General features: G+C 47.7%; 2 protein-coding genes across 2 annotated transcripts in view; both read left to right on the forward strand.

Annotated features, from left to right (window-relative positions):
* LOC125994844 (60S ribosomal protein L35a) overlaps positions 1 to 13,095 on the forward strand; it is a 46,152-nt gene extending 33,057 nt beyond the window's left edge. Inside the window, exon 2 of the mRNA XM_049764373.1 lies at positions 13,060 to 13,095. The gene's annotated coding sequence lies outside the window, so the exon portion shown is untranslated. The remainder of the gene's footprint in view (positions 1 to 13,059) is intronic.
* PGAM1 (phosphoglycerate mutase 1) lies at positions 7,227 to 19,111 on the forward strand. Its single transcript, XM_049764340.1, has 4 exons — positions 7,227 to 7,503; positions 14,890 to 15,164; positions 15,653 to 15,833; positions 18,107 to 19,111. Exons 1-4 carry the CDS (start codon positions 7,365 to 7,367, stop codon positions 18,274 to 18,276), a joined length of 765 nt encoding a protein of 254 aa, XP_049620297.1. The 5' UTR covers positions 7,227 to 7,364; the 3' UTR covers positions 18,277 to 19,111.
* The last annotated feature ends 4,138 nt before the right edge of the window (positions 19,112 to 23,249 follow it).

Raw genomic sequence — 23,249 nt, forward strand, 5'->3', positions numbered from 1 at the left:
GAGCCCTGGTATCCTGTCCTTCCTCCACTTGTCCTGGAAGATGTAGTCTCTGCAGATGATGTGGGGCTTCACACCTCAATGGTGTTGAAGACTATTGACTCTGCTGGAGGTGTGAAGAAAATTGGTGGAAATCTGGGAACATGAGGGAAACTGGGATTTATGGGCATAAAGGAGCATAAAGAAAGATGATGAAGAATTCCAAGTACATGAAAGGCCTGACTCACCAGAGCATTGAAACTGAATCAGAACAATTAGTTAATTTAGTGCAACACCCCATGTTCTTCACAGTCAAATCAGCCTTCACTGCAGTTTAGCTTGTGTAAACCCACCCATGGAGTGGATCCTTTGTTCGGGGCCAAGGGTTGCCAGGGCTACCTGAACTTTTGGTCCATGCAAATAAACTCTTTCTTCCACCCACCTTGGGCTGCAATCTCAATTTCTTGAACTTTCCCTAACAGGAGAAGGCTCCTGGCAATACTTGGGGGACCAAGTGGTACTGGGGATCAATCCAGAGCTTCTGCATGCAAAGCACATGCCCAGCCCTATGATTTTTCTCTTCAGCCCCTTCCTTAATTTATTTGTTTTGGGTTACATTCAGTGGTTCTTCCAATTTACTCCTTAGGCTCTGTGCTAAGGGATCACTCCTGGTGGGGATTTGGGGTCTGACCATATGGGTGCTGGGGGTTAAAACTGCGTTGGCTGAGTGTAAGGCAAATGAACTATTGCTCTAGCCTCTAAGGATTTTAAAAATGGGAATAGAGAATATGAGGAAGATAGGCAGGAAAGGGCCCACGTACAGGAATCAAGAAATTCTTGATAGGTAGTAAAAGTTCTGGTGATGTCATAAAACCAAGAGAGGAGATTTGGAGGAGTCACTTATCACTGCGAAGTTTCACCAGGCACAGCTGCAGTCCAGAGAAGGTTGGGCCCTCTTGGGAGAGAAGTTCCAGCAGAAACTAAGGAAAGGAATATTAAAGAAGACTGTCAATCATGCTCAACACCCCACCACCATCACCCTAGCAAGAGACTCTCATCTAGGTAGAAAGCCCTACAAAACCGTTAACTTGGAACAAAGGAGATGCAAAAATGTGTTTCCAGCTTATGCACAATGTAACTGTCTGCACACACATGTTGTCTGCATCTCTTCTCTTGAAATGTGCACTTTCATATTCTAACTTTGGGACATGTACTGGGACACTCTCAACGTTTTGTACTACTATAGGGGCCGGAGAGATAACATGGAGGTAAGGCGTTTGCCTTTCATGCAGAAGGATGGTGTTTCGAATCCCAGCATCCCATATGGTCCCCTGTGCCTGCCAGGGGTGATTTCTGAGCACAGAGGCAGGAGTAACCCCTGAGCGCTGCTGGGTGTGACGCAAAAACGTTTAGTACTGGGGCCGGAGAGATAGCATGGAGGTAAAGCGTTTGCCTTTCATGCAGGAGGTCATCGGTTCGAACCCCGGCGCCCCATATGGTCCCCTGTGCCTGCCAGGAGCAATTTCTGAGCCTGGAGCCAGAAATAACCCCTGAGCACTGCCGGGTGTGACCCCAAAACCACACACACACACACACACACACAAAACAAACAAAAAAAAACAACGTTTAGTACCACTATAACTATGTTTTCCTAACTACAATAACAGGGCTGGAGTAACAGTACTCCAGATAGGGCACTTTCCTTGCATGCTGCTGACCCTGATTCAATCCCTGGCACACTCCACATTGTCTTATGAGCCTCACCAAAAGTGAGGTCAGGTCCCAGGAATAAGCTGTGAATGCCACCAGGTTTGGCCCCCAAACCAAAATGAATAAATAAAATACAACAACAAAAGAGAGAAAGGAATCGAGGCTGTAGAAGGGCATGTGGGCCCTAGAAGTTGAGGCTGAGAGTGGGCTGAGGCCTGGTGTCTGGATTTTAGGGATCAGAAAGGCCCTGGTAGAGGATGGGTTCACTAAGGCTGGGGGTACCATTTGTCCATGATACCTGAGGCTCAGGAGAGAGATTTGCTAGACCACTGTGAGCAGAGGGAGGGTGGGGTTCTCAGACTGCTGGCACTGAGCCTTTGAGCTTAGGAGTTAGACAGTTTATGTGCCTCCCCATTTCCTTAGTAAGACTGGACAGTCAGACCTGACAAAAATCTGTGTGACTTATGCTCATCTGTGATAACAAGGTGAAAGAAAATTGTGGAGGGCAGACATGCTGGCTTGTTCTTATCCTTTGTTGACAGCTGAGATTTGTTGACAGCTAGATTTGAGGTCTGTTCTGCCTCTTGGATTTGTGATGCTGTGAGATGCTGCTGGGTGCTGGTTATTGCTCAATGACTCCTGCTTCCAGCTACAGAGGATTTCCTATCCACCACCACCCCTCCCCCCGCCCCGGTCTCCCATAGTACCCTTCTTGGGATCTCTTCTGCAAGCCCCTTCCAGTGGATCACCCTGACTCCTCTGATCCTGTCCTCCCTAGACTCCTGCTTAGCTCTTTGTGTTTTTCTTTTGAATACTGTATTTTACTCCGCTTTCCTCACTGTTGTATTAGAATCAGAGGTGGCAGGTGGTGAGAACTGAGAGTGGATGATTTTCCCTTTAGTTTTTTAGGGGGAACAGGGGCACAACTGGCAGTGCTCAGTGTTTACTCCTGGCTTTGCATTCAGGGATCATTCTGGCAGGCTCAGGGGACAGTAAGTGGTGCCAGAGATCGGACCTAGGTTGATTGAACCCAATTCACCAGCGTGCAGAGACAGTAGGAGCTGTACTATTTCTCCTATTCTTTTTCTTTTGGTATATGGACCATATTCTGTGACCTTCAGGGTTACTTCTGGCTCTGTACTTGGAAGAATCTACTGGATGCATTTAGGGGACCATATGTGGTGCCAGGAACCAAAATAAGGCAAGTACCTTGACCCCTTTGTTTTTTGTTTTGTTTTGTTTTTGGCGCTTAGGGTTACTCCTGGTTCTGGATTCAGAAGTTACTCCTGGAAGGCTCTGGGGACCATATGGTATGCAGGGGAGCGAACTCAGGTCTGTCATATGCAAGGCAAGAACCCTACCCATTGTGCTATCGCTCTAACCCTGACCTCTTTTGTTTAATCTTCTTTTGTTACAATTTTGTATTGGGGCCTCGTTGTGTTCCTCGTTTGCTCCTGGATTTCTGCTCAGGGATCACTCCTGGCAGGCTCCCAGGACCACTGGGTGCTGGGGATTGAATCTGGGTCAGCTGTGTTAAGGCAAGTACAACCACCATTATAATTATTCTTTTTTTTTTTTGTTTTTTGTTTTTTGTTTTTTGGGCCATACCTGGTGACGCTCAGGGGTTACTCCTGGCTATGCACTCAGAAATCGTTCCTGGCTTGGGGGACCATAAGGGACAATGGGGATCGAACACAGGTCCATCCTGGGTCAGCCATGTGCAAGGCAAATGCCCTAAAGCTGTGCTATCGCTCTGGCCCTCATTATTATTCTTGACTAGGTTTTTTTGGGCCATCCCAAGTAGTGTTTAGCTTATTACTTATTATTCGCTTGGTGCTCAAGGATTACTCCTAGTGGGGCCTAGGATGCCAAAGGAATGGAACCTCGTTTGGCCTTATGCAAGGCAAGTGCCTTTTTATTTGTCCGGCTCTATTCTTTTTTTTTTGGGGGGGGGCCACACCCGGCGGTGCTCAGGGGTTACTCCTGGCTATCTGCTCAGAAATAGCTCCTGGCAGGCATGGTGGACCATATGGAATGCCAGGATTCGAACCAACCACCTTAGGTCCTGGATCAGCCGCTTGCAAGGCAAACGAGCAGTGCTATTTCTCCAACCCCCCCTCCCCCGCTCTATTCTTTTTTTTGTTTTGTTTTGTTTTTGTTTTTGTTTTTGGGCCACACGTTTGATGCTCAGAGGTTACTCCTGGCTAAGTGCTCAGAAGTTGCCCCTGGCTTGGGGGACCATATGGGATGCCAGGAGGATTGAACTGCGATCCTGGGGCCGGGCGGTGGCGCTGGAGGTAAGGTGCCTGCCTTGCCTGCGCTAGCCTAGGACGGACCGCGGTTCGATCCCCCGGCATCCCATATGGTCCCCCAAGAAGCCAGGAGCAACTTCTGAGCGCATAGCCAGGAGTAACCCCTGAGCGTCACAGGGTGTGGCCCAAAAACCAAAAAAAAAAAAAAAAAAAAAGAACTGCGATCCTTCCTTGGCTAGCGCTTGCAAGGCAGACACCTTACCTCTAGCTCCACCTCGCCGGATCCCCGGCTCTATTCTTGACCCACATTAACACAGTGCTAAATAGATTTATCAATAGCTGACCAGTAGCTCAGTTACTTCTCACTATAGTGAGATATAAGAGGACTATTATCCCAGTGAACAGATGGGGAAACTGAGGATGAGATGTGAAACACTTAGGTACCAAAACTAATGCCAAACATATGTGTATTTGAATGTTCTTTGCATGTAAATGTGTGGGGTAGGGAGAACTGAACCCAGGACTCAGGTATGTGTGGTCAGTGCTTTACTGTTGAGTTACATTCCTGGTTATTCGGTCTATCTGAACTCAGGTTTTTTTTTTTTTTTCCCTACTTATATTTTCTACTTGTAGAAATGCAAGGCCCTGACTGGACAGGAACGAAGACATGTGAGCTATAAGTGGAAGAAGGGAGGAGAAAGGAACAGACACACAGGGGTTAGGCAGGGAACTCCAGGTCTGCCCACAGCAAGAGGGCAGGAAGTGCATTGTTGGAATGTCAAGGCAAGAGCTGGACAGCCTCTCTGGGAGGAGCAGATGTCCCAAAGGGGATCATTGAGTTGCAGGCACAAAGGGAGATCTTCCTCCGGGGCTTTGTTTCAAGGGCACCCAGCCGGGTCATACCCGAAGCTTGAGCCAGGCAGTCTTCTTGGGTATTCTCACTTTGCAGCCCACGTTCAGGGAGCTCTAGGTGCAGCCTGTCCCTCTGGACTTTGTCACAATCATGGCCTGCATATGCCTGGGGCGTGTGGTCAGTGCTCTCACCTATCATTGAGAATGTGGGGACTGGCTGAATCACTGTATGTAACACTATATGGCAGGGTAGTTAGTTGTATGATGCATGATGAAAACTTTTCTAGGGGAGTGGAGGGAGATAACACAGGATTAAGCCATTTGCTTTGCACGTAGCTGACAGGGTTCAGTCCCATCTCTGACACCTCATTTTGTGTCCTGAGTATTGCAAGGAATGATTTCTGCGTACAGAGCCAGGAGCAAGACCTGAACACCTCTGAATTGGGTCTCAACTCTCCTGCAATCTTTTTCTTTTTTTCTTCTAAACTCTTCATCCAAATATAGATAGCACAATAGATGCTGCCAAGGACTACAGTGTGTATAGGAAACTAGATTAGCTCTCCAATTACACATGCTGGGAATACCTTCCAGCACCTGTACAGCCTACAACTTGTTTATTTTGGCGCCATCAGTGGTTCTCAGCGTTTACTCTAGGTTCTGTGCCCAGAGATCTCTGCTGGCAGTGCTCAGGGACCTATATGGGGTGATGGGGATAGAACCTGGATCTGCTGTGTGCAAAGCAAAAACGCCTATTTGCATCTGTCGGGTATATGTGATATATATATGATATATCAGGTATATGTGATATATCACATAAAACACAATAAAGTGTTATATATTTTATATAAATATATTATCTATGTTATAAAATATACATACATAACATATATAGGTTGTTTTTGTTATTTTTGTTTTGGGGCCACACTCGGCGATGCTCGGGTTATACCAGGTTCTGTGCTCAGCAATCACTCCTGGAGACCATATAGGATTCTGGGGATCTGATCAGTAGCTCTCCTGGGTACCCTATCGAATACCCAGGGCTCTGACAGTGGCGGGTAAAAGAAAGAACAGAAGGGCTTTGGAAACCCAACTGCGCCCGTACTCATGCGCAGAACCTGCCCGCTGTCTCTGATTCAGAGAGGGACAACTTTTCCCAGAGCTACCTCTCAGAGAAACTGGCGCCCGCTTGGCATGGATTTTGTCTGTTCAAAATCCTGTTGTGTCCATCTGGCTTCGGGTTTCCTCTTTGATTCTGGAGACCAGCTCTTGCCAGGTATGGGGTTTGGGGAGACCCCATACCAGAGCCTTTTCTCCCTAGCCTGGGGAGTGCTGGGAGGCTTGGCAGGCCTCCAGCCGTCCTTGTCTTTTCCCCCTGACTCCAGGCCTTCCCTGGGTGCCAGCTCAGTTGGCCAGAAGTGGGTTCAGGTGGACTCTTAGTGGTCCCCAGGTTCCCCCTCCCTCCGTACTCCAGGGGGGAAGGTGTATGGGGAGGAGGGCGGACAGACATTTGGCTTCCTGTTTCCTCCTTGATTCTGGAGACCAGCTCTTGCTGGTCCCCTGGACTTCAGGCCTTCCCTGGGCACCGGTCTAGGTGGACTCTATAGGGGTCAACAGGCTTTCCCCCTATCTCTCCCTACACTAATGGGAATGCGCTCTGGGAGGAGGGCAGGCTGTTCTAGTACTGGTTTATGTTGGGACAGTCAGTGGAAATTTTTTCTCTTTGTTTTCATATTGATAGTATTGTGTGCATATATTCCAAATATCCATAATATCCATCTTGTATTGTGACCTTGATACCGCCATACAAATCTCATTTCTAATATTTTACTGTCTCAGTCCCAACCCTTATTTCCTCCCATCTTCCCATGTAGGTACAGCTCATGACATGAAGCTCACCACATAGAGTGATAAGTGCAGTTAGAGAAATAACTACACTGAAAACTATCATAACAATGTGAATGAATGAGGGAAAAAGAAAACCTGTCTCGAGTACAGGTGTGGGTGGGGTGGGGAGTAGGTAGATGTGGGAAATTGGTGGTGGGAATCCTGCACTGGTGAAGGGGGGTGTTCTTTACATGACTGTAATCCTACAACTACAATTATATTTGTAATCACGGTGTTTAAATAAAGATAATTAAAAAAAAATCCTGTCCTGTCGGGTGACTTGACTCTCTCCCGCATCAGAACGTGAAGCCAAGAGCGCGAGGCGGCCCCGATAACGCGGATGAATGAGGATGCGGGGAGAGCGTGGGGGCGGGCTAGGGCCTGGGCGCTGACGTGCGCTCCGTGACCAACGAGGCGGACGGACTGCGCGGCCGCAGGCGGGCGGGAGTGGCGACGCGCAGGCGCACTGGCGTCCTCTCGCGCGCTCCCTCCCTCCCTCCCGCAAGCGGGCACGGGGCGCATGCGCACCACCGGCGGGCGGAGGGCGGTGGAAAGATTTGGGCGAGAAAGTGCGCGGGAGCCGCGCGACCGAGCGCCACTGCGCAGGCGCGAGCGGGGGCCGGACCGGCGCGCTGGGGAATCTCGGCGCTTCCTAGGCTGGCAGTCGGGCAGAGTCGTCGGGCCGTCGCCATGGCCGCCTACAAGCTCGTGTTGATCCGGCACGGCGAGAGCGCCTGGAACCTGGAGAACCGCTTCAGCGGCTGGTACGACGCCGACCTGAGCCCGGCGGGGCACGACGAGGCCAAGCGCGGCGGACAGGCGCTGCGAGGTGAGGGGGAGCGGCCGGGATGCGTGGGGGCTGTGGGGGGGCTTGGGGGAACCCTTGGCCTGCGCCATGGCCCCGGGCTGCTGCACGACCAAGGGCGTCCTCGCGCCCACTTCCATCCGTGACGGAGAAAATGCAGCCCCAGAATGTGCATGTGGGGGTGTCGGCTCGCTCAAGGTCACCCCGGTAAGTAGGAGCGTCCTTGCCCGGAAGGGCACCTCGGATTTTCCTGGGGTGTCGCCGTGGCCACATCGGGCGTCCGTCCGTCCGTGCGTCCTTTCGTGCTCCCTAGGCTGGGGGACAGGCTGCTGGCTGGCTGCTTGCTGCTGGGGCGCCTGCGCTTCCCGGGGAGCCCCGCCTGCCTGGGTCACGTACCCCAATCCCAGCCCGGCAGTTGGGGGGCCCCTGCTGAGCTGATGTGTGTGTGTGTGTGTGTGTGTGTGTGTGTGTGTGTGTGTGTGTGTGTGTGTGTGAGACGCCTTAGGGTGCCCGGAGGATTGCAGGCCACCGAGAAGAGCATGAGAAGAAGGTCTTTGCTGTTCAGGAGTTTGCCACGAAAATTGCAATCTACAGGCCACAGACTGGAGGGAACGAATGAATGAGGGAGTGAAGGAATGAAGGAGGGAGGGAACGAATGAATGAGGGAGTGAACGAATGAATGAATGATTGGGTGAATGAATGGATGGATGGACGGACGGTTAAAGTCGACCTCATTTAATCCTTGGGAAGAGTTGAAGGATGACTTGTCCAAGGTCGTCTCCCTAGCCTTAGGCCCGTGCCCTCACCCCAGATCTGGGTTGAGTAACAGGTAGGTGGTTGAGGAACTGACTGGCAGGCAGGCAGGCAGGCAGCATGCCAAGGACGCGGCCAAAGGGGCGAAGGTGGAAGTGACGGTGCTATCATCACTCACTCTCGCCAATTTAGGCTTGGCCCAGCCCTGCCTTCCCGCTTCAAAAACATCTCTGGGCTGAGGTGAGACCATCCCGCTTTTTAAAAGGACAGCTTCAATGTCACTGTGCACCTAAAATATGACTGTGAAAGATTTGTAATTCACTTTCATCACAAGAAAAATCATTAAAAAAATAAAATAAAAGTACAGCTTTGTGGGGCCGGAGAGATAGCATGGAGGTAAGGCGTTTGCCTTTCATGCAGGAGGTCATCGGTTCGAATCCCGGCGCCCCATATGGTCCCCTGTGCCTGCCAGGAGCAATTTCTGAGCCTGGAGCCAGGAATAACCCCTGAGCACTGCCAGGTGTTACCAAAAAAAACCAAAAAAAAAAAAAAAAAAAAAAAAAAAAAAAAAAAGTACAGCTTTGTAAATGTCAGTGAAGCCTGGTTGGTACCGAGCAGGACTTGGTCCTTCCCTTTAGGTTCTTTTTTTCTTTGAGTGGGTCGGGGTGGAGGGGGCACCACCCAGTGGTACTCAAAGCTAAGTGGTACCTGCCACTCTTAGTTCTCTTTCTGGTGGGCTCCTGGACCAAAAGGGTGCCAGGGATCAAACCAGGCCAGCCTTGTACAATGCATTCACTTTTCTCTCTGTACTATCACTCTGCCTTTCTCTCAGCTTCTTTGACGCCTAGAGAGAATCTTTAAAGTGTGTGTGTGTATATATATATATATGTGTGTGTGTGTGTGTACTGGGAGATGTAATCATGTGTTGTGTGTGTGTGTGTGTGTGTGTGTGTGTGTGTGTGTATACTTGTGTACTTTGGGATGCCTGGTGTGACCTCTCATACCTTTGAAAAGCCAGAGAAGGGAAAATTCTGGTAAAAGGGGCCATTTCCCCACCTATTGATGGTTAGGAAGAACTACATGGATTTGGTGGTTTGCTGTTAGGTACAGAGTACACTGCATCCATCATCCAAAATAACACTCCCATCTTTCTTTTCGTGTTTAGACCACATCCTGTGGTACTTAGGGATAACTCCTGGCAGGGCTCAGGGACCAAATGGGATGGTGAGGATTGATCCCAGATATGCTATGAGCAAGGAAAGTTCCTTACCTATGTTTTACACATTTTTAAGTGCTGATAGCATTAGTTAAAGACACTTAGGGAGGGGCCAGGGAAGTAACTCACAGGAGGCCTAGGTTTATTCCCTGGCACTATATGGTCCCATGGGTACTACCAGTGACCCTTGGGGCCCTGCCCCCCCAACAGAACTGGGAGAATTTTCTTAGCATTGTTTTGTATTGCCCAGGCATTAAATTTTTTTTTTTTTAAATCTTAACTCTTTCAGAAGATATATCAATAAAAAATCTTAACTCTAGGGCCTGAGAGATAATATAGGGTGTTAAAGTACTTAATGTAGCTGACCCTAGTTTGATTCTTGGCACCACATGGTCCCCCAAGTACTGTCAAGAGTGACCTTTGAGCACATAACCAAAAAAGTCTCTGAACACCACTAGCTATGGCACAAACTCCATCAATTTTATTATCTATTAGTATCACTTGTGTTATGAAGATAATTGTGTAGAACATTGTGACAAGCTAATGATATAAAAAGACTCCAAAAATATTTACTAAAGCCATAAGTGATGTAAGGCTATAAAACATTTTTTTTTTTTGGTTTTTGGGTCACACCCGGCTGTGCTCAGGGGTTACTCCTGTCTGCCTGCTCAGAAATAGCTCCTGGCAGGCATGGGGGACCATGTGGGACACCAGGATTCGAACCAATCACCTTTGGTCCTGGATCGGCTGCTTGCAAGGCAAACACCGCTGTGCTATCTCTCCGGGCCCCTATAAAACATTTTTGGTGGGCTACGTCTGTCAGTGTTAAGAGGATTGTGTGTGATGCTGAGGATTGAACTGGGGTTTGCTACGTACAGTTCAAGTGCCATAACATTGTACTATCTACGGGGCCCAGTGTTTGACAGTCTTTCTGTTTTTAGTTTTGGGCTACACCCGGCAGTCTCAAGATTTACTCCTAGCTTATTCACCCATCCCTGGGACTGTCCTGGGACTCTGCTTTTGTTTACGAGTCACTGTTTACGAGTCCTATGGGGAGCTACTTTCTCCTCAGGGACCTGTTTATCTATCCCACATGAAGCACTCTTGCAAATGGAAATAATCACAGGGAAACAGGCACCAGAGCTGTGGATTGTGGCTTCCCAGTGACTCAGCCATTTATTGGGGTGTCATTCCTCCTCTTTCGGAGGTTAGGAAGGTGACACTAGAATTTGCTGAGACTTGCCTTGAGGTCTAGTGATGTCATTACTCTGTCGGTAATGGTAGGTTTCTTGAGGTGGGAGAGAGAGTTCAATAGGCTGATCGTGTGCTTTGCATGTTGGAGACTGGGAGTTGAATCTCAGGTACCATATGGTCCTCTGAGCATTGCCTGGAGCGATCGTGGAATAAGTGCCAAAAGTAGCCACAAAGTACGACCAAGTGTGGCCTAAGAACAATAAAGGGGGTGTTTCTTGGTGATTAATTTTTTCTTCCCTCATCAGTATAGTCTTATTGGCCTCATTCTCAATTGAAAGTTCACTTTACATTTATTTCATTAATACTCTTTTATGGGGGGGTATCCATGGTGGTGCTCAGGGTTACTCCTGACTCTGTGCTCAGAAGTTACTCTTGGCAGGCTCATAGAACCAGATGGGATGCTGGAGATCAAACAGGGTGGGCGGAGTGGTATCAAATCTGGGTCAGCTGCGTGCAAGGCAAATGCCTCACCTGCTGTGCTATTGCTCTGGCCTCTCATTAATTACTCTTAACACCCCTACTAGAGGGCAGTAGCCAGGAAAGTTTGTGCTGGGATTATGCCCAGGTCGACCTGGTGCAAGTAAAGCACTCTAGTCACTATATTATCTCTGGTTCCTTGTGCTGAGTTTTGAAAAGGGAGTATTTTTCTAATCTGCTCTATAAGAAAGGGCCATGACCCCATTAAAATGGGAGGGAGATTAATGATTTTTGAAATGTACAATTTAGTCTTATTGATTAGGCCAACTTAGATTTTTTTTTTCAGGCCACACCCAAAAATTTCTGGCTAAACGCTCAGAAATTGCCCCTGGCTTGAGGGACCATATGGGACGCTGGGGCGGGGGGGGGGGGGGGTGTTTTCGAACCGAGGTCCTTCCTTGGCTAGCGCTTGCAAGGCAGACACCTTACCTCTAGTGCCACCTCGCCGGCCCCGATTAGGCCAACTTAACTCTTGGTTCCCACACTTGCATACCTACTGTGTATGGAGGGAGGGGATATCTGTATATATGAATCAGACAGTCACAGCTTTTTTTAATTTTTCAGTCACAGCTTTTTGTTTTTTCTAGTGAGTAGTTTTTCCTGAACTTGGATTACCAATCCAAGAGGTATAGTCCTTTGAAGGTACTGAAGAAGAGGCAGGTACTTGAACAATAGTAGAGGGGAAATGTGAATTACTACGAGGAAGTAGTGTGACTGATATTTTTGTTTCTTGGGTCACACCTGGTGGTGCTGGGTGCAGGTGTTATTCCTAGCTTGGTGTTTGGGTTCACCTTAGGTCTCCATATATAAAGTGTGTTCTCTAACCTTTTCAACTACTTTTGGGGGGGTTATTTTTGGGTCACATCCAGTTTCGCTCAGGGGTTACTCCTGGCTATGCACTCAGAAATCACTCCTGGCTTGGGGGACCATATCGGATGCTGGGATTCGAACTACTGTTCTTCTGGATGTAAGGCAAACGCCTTACCTCCATCCTATCTCTCCGGCCCGACCTGAACTACTTTTTTTTTTTTTTTTTGGTTTTTGGGCCACACCCGGCGGTGCTCCGGGGTGACTCCTGGCTGTCTGCTCAGAAATAGCTCCTGGCAGGCACGGGGGACCATATGGGACACTGGGATTCGAACCAACCACCTTTGGTTCTGGATCGGCTGCTTGCAAGGCAAACGCCGTTGTGCTATCTCTCCGGGCCCTGAACTACTTTTTAAGCTGGTCTTTCACATGTACTCTGCAGTGAAAATATCATTTCATTTAACAAACTGAAAAACTTACCAGCATCTCCTAGGAGCTCTTGCTATTTTCAGGTTGCTAGTTGTGAAAAATAACCTTTTCTGGACTGGAGAGATAGTTCGAGGTCTTGAGCACATGCAGAGAATGCTTGTGGGAGGCCTCTATTCCATACCCAACACTAACTGGTCTCTTGAGCTTCACTGGGAGCAAGCCTGGAGAAACACATTACTTTTTTTTTTCTTTTTTTCACATTACTTTTATAAATGAGTAAAAACACCAGCTGCTGGTCAGGGCTGGAGCTGTGGCGCAAGCGATAGGGCATTTGTTTTGCACGCAGATCTCAGTTTGATCTCCTGGCATCGCATATGGTCCCCCAAGCCTGGAGTGATTTCTTTTTTTTTTTTTTCCGGTCACACCCGTTTGATGTTCAGGAGTTACTCCTGGCTAAGCACTCAGAAATTGCCCCTGGCTTGGGGGGACCATATGGGACACCGGGGGATCAAACCATGTTCCTTCCTTGGCTAGTGCTTGCAAGGCAGACACCTTACCTCTAGCGCCACCTCACTGGCCCCAGGAGTGATTTCTGAGTGCAGAGCCAGGAGTAATCCCTAAGGGTCACCGGGTATGGCCCAAAGAGCAATAAAAAAAAAAAAAAAAAAAAAAAAAAAAAAGAAAGAAAATGGTGGGGTCAGAGCAATAGCACAGCGGTAGGGCATTTGCCTTGCATGTGGCCATGTGGGACAGACCCAGATTTGAACCTCAGCATCCCATATGGTTCCTGAGCCTGTCTGCCAGGAGTGATTTCTGAGCACAGTGCCAATAGTAATCCCTGAGCGCTGCTTGGTGTGGCCCAAAAACCAAAAAGAAAAGAAAAGAAAAAGAAAAATGGGAGCTAGAGTTGGTGGATAGGAGTTGAATTGTTGAATTTCAGGATTACATGCAGCCAGTATTGGTTGTGAATTTATATAATTTATTCAATCTTTTTTTTGCCCCACCCCCTCAATCTTCATTTTATATGATAAAAATAGGTTATAAGAATTGTTGGGGCTGGAGAGATAGCATGGAGGTAAAGCGTTTGCCTTTCATGCAAGAGGTCATCGGTTCGAATCCCAGCATCCCATATGGTCCCCTGTGCCTGCCAGGAGCAATTTCTGAGCATGGAGCCAGGAGTAACCCCTGAGCACTGCCGGGTGTGACCCAAAAACCACAAAAAAAAAAAAAAAAAAAAAAAAAAAAAAAAAAAAAAAGAATTGTTACAAAGACCAAACAAGGGGCCGGAGAGATAGCATGGAAGTAAGGTGTTTGCCTTTCATGCAGAAGAACAGTGGTTCCAATCCCGGCATCCCATATGGTCCCCTGTGCCTGCCAGGGGCAATTTCTGAGCATAGAGCCAGAAGGAACCCCTGAGCACTGCCGGGTGTGACCCAAAAGCCAAAAAAAAAAAAAAAAACGAAACAAAACAAAACAAAAACCAAAGACCAAACAAAACATACAAATTCCTTAGCTCAGTGTCTGACAGATTGGCAAGCTCACCAAAAAGAGATTTCAATTTTTTTTTGGCCACACCCTGTGACACTCGAGTTACTCCTGGCTATGCACTCAGAAATGGCTCCTAGATTGGGGACCATATGGGATGCTGGGGGATCAAATTGTGGTTCGTCCTAGGTTAGTGTGTTCAAGGCAGATGCCCTACCACTTGTGCTGCCATTTTGGCCTCGATTTCAAGTTTTTAATATTTTTCAAAGAACTGAGGCATGCAGTGCAGTGTCATTTCTGTAAGCATAGCATCCTGGAAATTAGGATAAGAAGCAGCTGATTGATGGTACATTTAGGTCTTGGCTTTGATGAAAAAAATTTTTGTTTGTTTTTGGGCCACGCCTGGCAGCGCTCAGGGGTTATTCCTGGCTCTGTACTCAGAAATTGCTCCTGGCAGGCTTGGGGGACCATATGGGATGTTGGAGATCGAACCCGGGTCTCTGACTTTGATGAATTATTGGTGCGGAAGTATGTTGTGAAGTAACGTTAAGTCAATACATTTTGGGGCCGGAGAGATAGCATGGAGGTAAGGCGTTTGCCTTTCATGCAGGAGGTCATCGGTTCGAATCCCGGCACCCCATATGGTCCTCTGTGCCTGCCAGGAGCAATTTCTGAGCCTGGAGCCAGAAATAACCCCTGAGCACTGCCGGGTGTGACCCAAAAACCACACTAAAAAAAAAATAAATAAATAAAGTCAATACATTTTGTTTCCCTTAAGGAAAACTTGTTTTTCTTGCAAGATTGTAAAAAAATAAATGATCAAATAATGTTGAACTTCCCTTATGGTAGAGAGATGTAGTAGATCTATTTAGCTTATCACTTTGGTGGCCAATGGTGCTTGGGGGCTATGGGAGCTACCTGGAAGCTATGGACTGGTGTGCTTTCACTCGTGCTGGCTCCAATTTACCATATTGGTCTCTTTATTTTAGATGCTGGCTATGAGTTTGATATCTGCTTCACCTCTGTGCAAAAGAGAGCAATCCGGACCCTCTGGACAGTGTTGGATGCCATTGACCAGATGTGGCTGCCAGTCGTGAGGACTTGGCGCCTCAACGAGCGCCACTATGGAGGGCTGACTGGCCTCAATAAAGCGGAAACTGCCGCCAAGCATGGTGAGGCCCAGGTGAAGATCTGGAGGCGCTCCTTTGATGTCCCACCACCTCCAATGGAGCCTGACCACCCCTTCTACAGCACCATTAGCAAGGTAGGGATCAGGGGACTGGAGTCTGGGTGTCACTCTTCCACTTCCCCTTCTCACATGAGTGATCAAACTTCGTTACAATCCTGGTTTTTTTTTTTTTTTTTTTGGCCCACACCCGGTGGTGCTCAGGGGTTACTCCTGGCTGTCTGCTGAGAAATAGCTCCTGGCAGGCACGGGGGACCATATGGGACACCGGGATTTGAACCAACCACCTTTGGTCCTGGATTGGCTGCTTGCAAGGCAAACGCCGCTGTGCTATCTCTCCGGGCCCACAATCCTGTTTTTCTAATGAGTGAGATTTTCCTGGAAGTGTGAACTAGGGGTGGGAGGGATGGGGTGAGAACTGTTCCTGCTCTCAGGCAGTTCTTTGCTGGATTCTGGACTCTATTCCCTTGACCAGTTTGGTGCTAAGAAATGATAGCCTCTATCACGAAGCCATGTAATAGGTTGGCCTGCTGATAACTGAGGGGTTTGGGTTTTCTGTTGTTCAGGACCGCAGGTATGCTGACCTCACTGAAGATCAGCTGCCTTCCTGTGAGAGCCTGAAAGACACTATTGCCAGGGCACTGCCCTTCTGGAATGAAGAAATAGTTCCCCAGATCAAGGAGGGGAAGCGGGTACTGATTGCAGCCCATGGCAACAGCCTCCGGGGCATCGTCAAGCATCTGGAAAGTATGTATATCTCAACTGGCCCTCAGGAGGGATAATGTGGAAGGGCCCCATGGAGGATTCAAGGGTGACCTTCAGGAAGGGTCAAGACATATTGATGGCCTGAGACAGTTTGCATTGTGTCTTGTGGACCTTTTACTTTTGCTTTAGTTTGTTTTTGGGCTGTGCTCTAGAATCACTCCTGCCAGGAATTGAACCTGGGTTGCCATGTGCAAGGTAAGTGCCCTACCCGATGTACTATCTCTCTGGGTCCGATTGTTGCTTCTCAAAGCATCTTCTGCAAAGGAGCCAGCCAGACCTCTTAGTGCATGTAGAATTCCTGGTTTTGCTCCAAATCTGATTCAGAAACTACATTTGGCATCTGTGTGATTTAGTTCTTAAAGCTGTTGATCTCTGACTAGGTTTAAAACTGCTGATAAAATCCATAGTCATAGAAGGTTGTGCACTGCTGGGTGTGGTTGAAAACTCCAAACCTCCCACCTCCCAAAATGGGATATTGGGTCTCTCTCTCTCCCCCCCCCTCTCTCGTCAGGGGTTATTGGCTCTTCACTCAGAAATCACTCCTTTCAGTCTCTCGGGGGACCAAATGGGATGTTGGTGATCAAACCTGTCCAGCCCAGGTCGGCAGCGTGTCCTACCACTATGCTATCATTCTGGCCCCAGCTGATCTTTATTTTGAACCTCTACATGATTATTTAGGGGTGTGGTGCTTGAGGGTCAAACCCAAATCCTTAAACCTAGGACCCTTGGGCTTGCAAGATCTATATTCAGCCCACTGATCTATCACCCTGGTTCATGCTGATTTTTTTTCAAAGAGGAAAAACAGAGATTTTCTCCCATCGTTTTTTGACCTCATGAGGGTCAATAATGAGGGTGCAAAAGTGCTTTGTAACACTCCCTGTGGTGCTGGGGATAGAATTCAGAACTCAGGGCCGGAGAGATAACATGGAGGCAGGGCATTTGCCTTTCAAGCAGAAGGACGGTGGTTCGAATCCCAGCATCCCATATGGTCCCCCAAGCCTGCCAGGAATGATTTCTGAGCGCAGAGCCAGGAGTAACCCCTGAGTGCTGCTGGGTGTGAACCAACCCCCCCCCCAAAAAAAAAAAAGAACTCAGAACTCATACAAAGCATGCCCTCCAGCCTTTTGACTTCTCTCTCCGCCCAAGAGATTAACTATTGCTGTGCTGAGGATTGACTGCAAGGCCTTACATAGGCTAGGCATGCACTTTATACCTGAGCCATAGCACACCCCCCTCCCCCCAAGAAACGGGTTGGGGAACTTCCCAGTGATCAGAGACCCTCCCAGTGGTTCAGTGCTGGGGTTTGTGGATGGAACTAATGCTTGGGTGACCATTTGGCTCAAACTTGGATTTGGTGGATTTGATGCATGTAAGGTTTGCATCTAAATCTCTGTATTCCTCTCTCCCTCCAAATAATTTCTTTTTGATTTTTGTTTTTTTTTTGGGCTACACGTAGCGGCACTCAGGTTGCTCCTGGCTCTGTGCTCAGAAACTCCTGGCAGGCTTGGGTTATCATATGTGATGCCAGGGATCAAATCTGGGTTGGCTCTGTGCAAGGCAAAAGCCCTACCTACTGTGTTATTGCTCTTGCCCCACCCAAAAGCAATTTCTTAGTAATGTGCATACCTTTTATACTTATGGGAGAGGCCTGGCAAAGCATAGTTAACTTCCAGATAGGGCATTGGAGATGTAGTCCTGTTCTGCTCAGGGCTCCACCTCCTTCTGAGGTGTGATGTCTGTGATGCATCTTTTACTTTAAACTTTTTTTTTTTAAGTTTTTGGGCCATACCTATCGGAGCTTAGGGTTACTCCTGGCTCTGCACTCAGAGATTACTCCTGGCAGGCTAGGCAGACTATATGGGATGCCAGGGATTGAATCAGTGTCAGCATGTGCAACCCTATCTGCTGTGCTTGCTTTGGCACTGACTCATCCCTGCAGTGCTTGTAGGAACCATGTAGAGCTGGGGATCAAATTTGAGACTCTCACATTCAAAACCTGTACTCCATCCCTTTGACTCTTCCTTCTATCTTGTCCCTCATTATTCTTTAATGCTTCCTGGAAGCTGAGAAGTATTAAATGTGTTCCTCGTGTCACTGATTGATTAGGCTTCAGATTGTAATCACATATACCAGAAAAGTGGTGGGATGTTTAATTCTTTCCAAAGTCTCCTGCTAGGGTACCCTGTATCCTGATGAAGGTAGTATGGGGTTGATGGGCTGCACCCCTGCACGGCTGCTCATGGTGGTTTTTATAGGTCTCTCTGAGGAGGCCATCATGGAGCTGAACCTGCCGACTGGTATTCCCATCGTCTACGAGTTGGACAAGAACTTGAAGCCCATCAAGCCCATGCAGTTCCTGGGGGATGAAGAGACCGTGCGTAAAGCCATGGAAGCTGTGGCTGCTCAGGGCAAGGTCAAGAAGTGAAGGCGAGCAGGCGGACTAGTTCCAGGGATGCTCTCCCTGCCTTCCCATTCCTGTCCCTCTCCCTTGCACATTCGCACTGACCACATCTGTGGGCATCTTCCTTAGTAGCCACAGATAGGGATCAGTGGCTCCCAGTTTCATTTTCCCCATCTTGTCTCTTGCACCCACTCCCTTCACACATTCAGTCAGAACGACACCTCTGGGGCCTCAGGCCAAGCCAAGGAATGACTGAGTAGGAAGTCAGGGGGCTTTGCTAGTGTTTTGTTTATTACTTAGGACAAGTTTAAGTGGGGATAAGGAAGAACTATGCTGAGGCCTGGTTAATGAGACACACAGGAGCCTGCTTATTCCCAGGAGACAGGCCTGTATTGCTCCTTCAGGTAACTGGAGAGGGTGTGGGTTCTAGTCATTCCAGTAAAAGGTGAATGTCATCTGCATGGTGAGTCAACCAACTTTTCCTCTCTCACCCCAGAGGACTGGGATCAATTCTGAATGTTTTTGTGTTGCATTTACTTACACAAAAAGATCAATATAGGTAGATAAAACAAACCCTTCTGGTTTTTCTAGTGGCAATTGAAATAGTTGCACATGTGGTCATCAACCTCATTGGCATGGGGAATCCTTGACCTCAGGCTTACGGGGCTTCTCCTGCTGGGTTTTAGGGCCCCTCTGCCTTCCTAGTCTGTGGCAGTGAAATGCTAGTCGATTGTGTCCAAGCGTGTCTTACCGTCTCATTTCTGAATCATGTTCCCGTTGCTTGGTACTCATTTGAGCATAACTGTACTAAAGTAATCCTTTTTTCCGGATCAGTATAATAAAGGAGTGATGTGCAATATTTCTGTGTATGGGTAATAATTTGCTTAAGGAAATCTTTTTTATTTTTACCTTGATTGATTGGTTGGTTGATTGGTTTCTGGGCCACACCCAGCAGCACTCAGGTTACTCCTGAGGGGCAGGTGAGGTGGCGCTAGAGGTAAGGTGTCTGCCTTGCAAGCGCTAGTGTAGAACGTACTGCTGACTGCGGTTCGATCCCCCTCGGCATCCCATATGGTCCCCCCAAGCCAGGAGCGATTTCTGAGTGCTTAGCCAGGAGTAACCCCTGAGCATCAAATGGGTGTGGCTCAAAAAACCAAAAAAAAAAAAAAAAAAAAAGAACAGCATTGCTCACCTTGATCTTTTCCCTCAGGCCTTTACAACATAATTGCAATAGAACTGAGAAGTGTTTTGAGGGTTGGAGAGCATGTGTGGCTTTCAGAGGCTATGCTTTCCTGGTAACCTCAGCACTAAAGCAGCACCAGACCTAATATTTGTCACCAGGTTCCCTGAGCACCACCTGGACGTCTCTCCCCAAGAAGGCTCATGATGCTTCTCTTTGTAGAAGCAAGTAACACCCTCTACTCAGATCCTCTGTGTTGAACATTGAGGCGTATTATATACATAATGTACAAGATACACATCACCTAATCCTGACAGGATCTCTGGTAGAGCTGGGAACAACCAACAGGAGAGGAAACGGCCCAAAAGTTGTAGACATGGGGTCAGAGTGATAGTATAGCAGGTAGGGCATTTGCCTTGCATACTGCCAACCTGGATTCAATCCCTGATATCCCATATAGTCCTCAGGACCACCAGAGTGAGCCCTGAGCATTAGTGTGTGTGACCCCCAAAACAAAAGAATGAGGCCCTGGAGGTCATGTTCATAGTCCTAACACAGAATGAAGCTCCTTGGGAGCTGGGGCCTGTCCTCCACTTTGCAATCAAACTAGAAAGTTCAGTGTTATCCCTTAACTGCAGTCCTTTGACGACTGGCAAATTCCACCCGCTCTAAGCCCTGGTTTCTCTGTAAAATGAAGTTTCTATCTTGGCATGACTGTGAAAAAGAAGTGATTTTTTGAGGGGGGGGTGGTTTGGGTCACACCCAGTACGCTCGGGGCCACTCCTGGCTCTACGCTCAGAAATCGCCCCTGGCAGGCTCAGGGGACCATATGGGATGTTGGGATTTGAACCACCGTCCTGCACGCAAGGCAAACCCTTACAAGGCAAACCCTTACCTTCATGCTATCTCTCTGGCCCCAGGAAGTGAATTAATGTGGGTGAAACACCTTGCAAGGACATGGATTTCCTTCTCTCCAGGTTCTCTGTCATCCTCCCAAGCACTGCCAGGAGTGATGTGCAGAACCAGGAGTAACCCATGAGTACCACCAGGTGTAGCCCTAAAACAACCTTCCCACTCCCTTCTCCCAAAAAACCTATAAGAGTTGTAGACATTTGCCAGAATATACACTACTAAGTATTGGAAGTCCAGAAGGACCTTAATTCAACTGAAGTCTGAATTCTAAAATTGTTTAAAAAAATTTTTTGGAGCATGCCTGGTAAGTTCAGGGGACCATATAGGGTACTTGGGCTCAAGCTCTGGTGCAAGGCATGCACCTTACTTGGTGTACCCTTTAGCTCCCCAATTCTAAAATTAAGAGTATTAAACATCTCTTCTGAATTTACTTCTGCTATTTGATCTACACAGAAACACTAGGAAGGCCTTTATAATTGAAGTGTCTGGTAGTCTGGTGACATGTATCTTTAGCCCACTCTGTATTGGTAATTTTCTTTCTTGACCAGGTCAGATTGGAGTACCTTGGATTGCTGTTACTTCTGCCCCATATAATTTGATTCTTAGTCATCTACCTCCATTCCTTGTCACCTTTAGTCTGACTAGAACTTAAACTATCATTTACCATTACCATTGCTATCAAAGATTTAAAGAACAAACCAAATTTCTGGGCCTCCCACGTGCTGCTTATGGGGCCCCAGAGGCTCATATTAGTGATTTCAGGCTCACCTGCTAGTGTTCCCAACTCAAGGACCCAGGCCAGAGTAATAACACAGTGGTAGGGTGTTTGCCGTGCACATGGTTGACCTGGGATGGATCCACTTTGATCTTCTGCATCCCACATGGTCCCCAAGCCTGCCAGTAGCGATTTCTGAGTGCAGTCAGGAATAACCCCTGAGCATTGCCGGGTGTGACCCCGAGACAACAATAAAAATCAACTCGAGGGCCCAAGGAGGCAATGCTGCTTGGTCAACTTATTAGTCTATGTAGAGAAACACTGTTGTTGGTTGAAAAAACCTCCCTTACTACTCTGGATTCACAAATGACACTCAAGTAGAACCAAGGCAGAGCTTCCTTTTTTGGAGGAGGGGTTGGGGTGGCAAACCCGGCTGCACTCTGTTACTCCTGGCAGGCTTGGGGGACCATATGGGATGCCGGAATCAAACCCGGGTCTGTCCAGGTCAGCTCTGTGCAGGGTAAAGGCCCCATGGCTGTGCTATTTGCCTAGAAATGTAACATGGATGAGTGAAGCCAGAAATACTTAAGATTCATTATGAGGGCCGGAGAGATAGCATGACTTTTTAATCAGAGTGATGTCTGGATTAATGGCTACAATGAGCATGTTTTGCAATGCATAACTTTTCGAAGCGGGGTTTGAAGCAGGACACAGCGACTCTCAGCTCCAGAGACATACAGAGACATAAACACGGGGCTTAGCTTGTTATGACAGTGTTTGCCGAGGTCAAGTGCGCCCCCCCTTTACGGAGCCTCGAGCCCACCCTAGGGGGCATGCCCCACTATTTGAGAAGCACTGAGTTAAGGTAACGAGGCTTCAAAGTTACTTAGAATCCCATCTCAAAGACTCAGATTAGTATGGCACAAAATCACTAGTAATAAGCCAAAATGGATGAAAATGTAAGTTGAACTACTGTGGCTAATAGAGCAGGCTTTATTAGCTGGACATTTCAAATGCTAAATTGATGTCTTTCTTTGTTTTCTCAGCTCTCCCCACTAGATCTTAGGTCCAAATTCATTTCCTAGTGGTGGGATAAGTAGCTCAGCATGTATTTACCAAGTGAATGAGCAATGTCCAACAAGCACTCAACAAAGGAGTGAACCAGTCAATGTGAATAGCTTCTAATTGCATGCTCAAGCTTCTCTTTATCTTAAAAAAGATAAGGACACAGGGACAGGGCTGGAAAAAAAAAAAGAAAAAAAAGAATGAGCTGGAGCAGTGGCACAAGCAGTAGGGCACACAATAACTCCCTGGCGTCCCATATTGTACCCCAAGCCAAGAGCAATTATCTGTGTGCATAGTTAGGAGTAACCCTTGAGCATCACCAGGTATGGCCCAAAAAGAAAAAATAAAAGATAAGAACAGGGTACAGAAAGGACTGGGCTTCAGTCACACAGTGCTGGACTTGAAAACTGACAGCTATGTCACTATGTCTCTGAATTAGGTCACGAAGTTAATCTTCCTCTTAAATTTTAGCTTATTTTTTACAAGCTAAATGGGACTGGGGAGACAGCTTCAAGGCCTAGATGGCATATGTATAAAGTGGCATGCCAGAGCTCAGGTCTGTATTCTGGCACTACAGGAGGGATTCCTGGGTGATGCCCCCAAAATAACCAAATAATTAAAAATCAAAAAGTGTGGAAATGATTGCTTCTGTGCAGGGTCATTTTCCTCAGAGTTAAGGAAGTAAATCAGCTAACAGCTTTTTTGGTTTTATTTTTGGGCCACAATCAGTGATGTTCAGGGGTTACTCCTAGCAGTGTTCAGGAGACTATATGAGATGTTGAAGGTCGAACCTCGTCAGCTGTGTGCAGGCATCCCATATGTTCCACCAAAACACCATCAGGAGTGTTTCTCAGAGCCAGGAGTAAGCTCTGAGCATCATGGGGTATGGCCCCTAAAACAAAAGTGTATATTGGTGGTCAAGGAGATGATGCACATGATAGAGCAAAGGCCTGACAAGTGAAACACTGTTTGATCCAAATACCACATAATGCTGCTTCCCTATCCCCTAGTACTATGGACCTAGTAGACTTACAGTACTACTATGTTTGGCTTTATAAAAATAACATTAAAAGGTGCTTATTCAGGGCCCGGAGAGATAGCACAGCGGTGTTTGCCTTGCAAGCA

The sequence above is a fragment of the Suncus etruscus genome, chromosome 17 (assembly GCF_024139225.1).
Source record: "Suncus etruscus isolate mSunEtr1 chromosome 17, mSunEtr1.pri.cur, whole genome shotgun sequence".
Taxonomy (NCBI): domain Eukaryota; kingdom Metazoa; phylum Chordata; class Mammalia; order Eulipotyphla; family Soricidae; genus Suncus; species Suncus etruscus.

Coding starts and splice junctions, on each gene's coding strand:
- PGAM1 (XM_049764340.1), top strand. CDS start 7,365: ATGGCCGCCTACAAGCTCGTGTTGATCCGGCACGGCGAGAGCGCCTGG. Junction 7,504..14,889: donor CGGCGGACAGGCGCTGCGAG/GTGAGGGGGAGC, acceptor TCTTTATTTTAG/ATGCTGGCTATGAGTTTGAT. Junction 15,834..18,106: donor CATCGTCAAGCATCTGGAAA/GTATGTATATCT, acceptor TGGTTTTTATAG/GTCTCTCTGAGGAGGCCATC.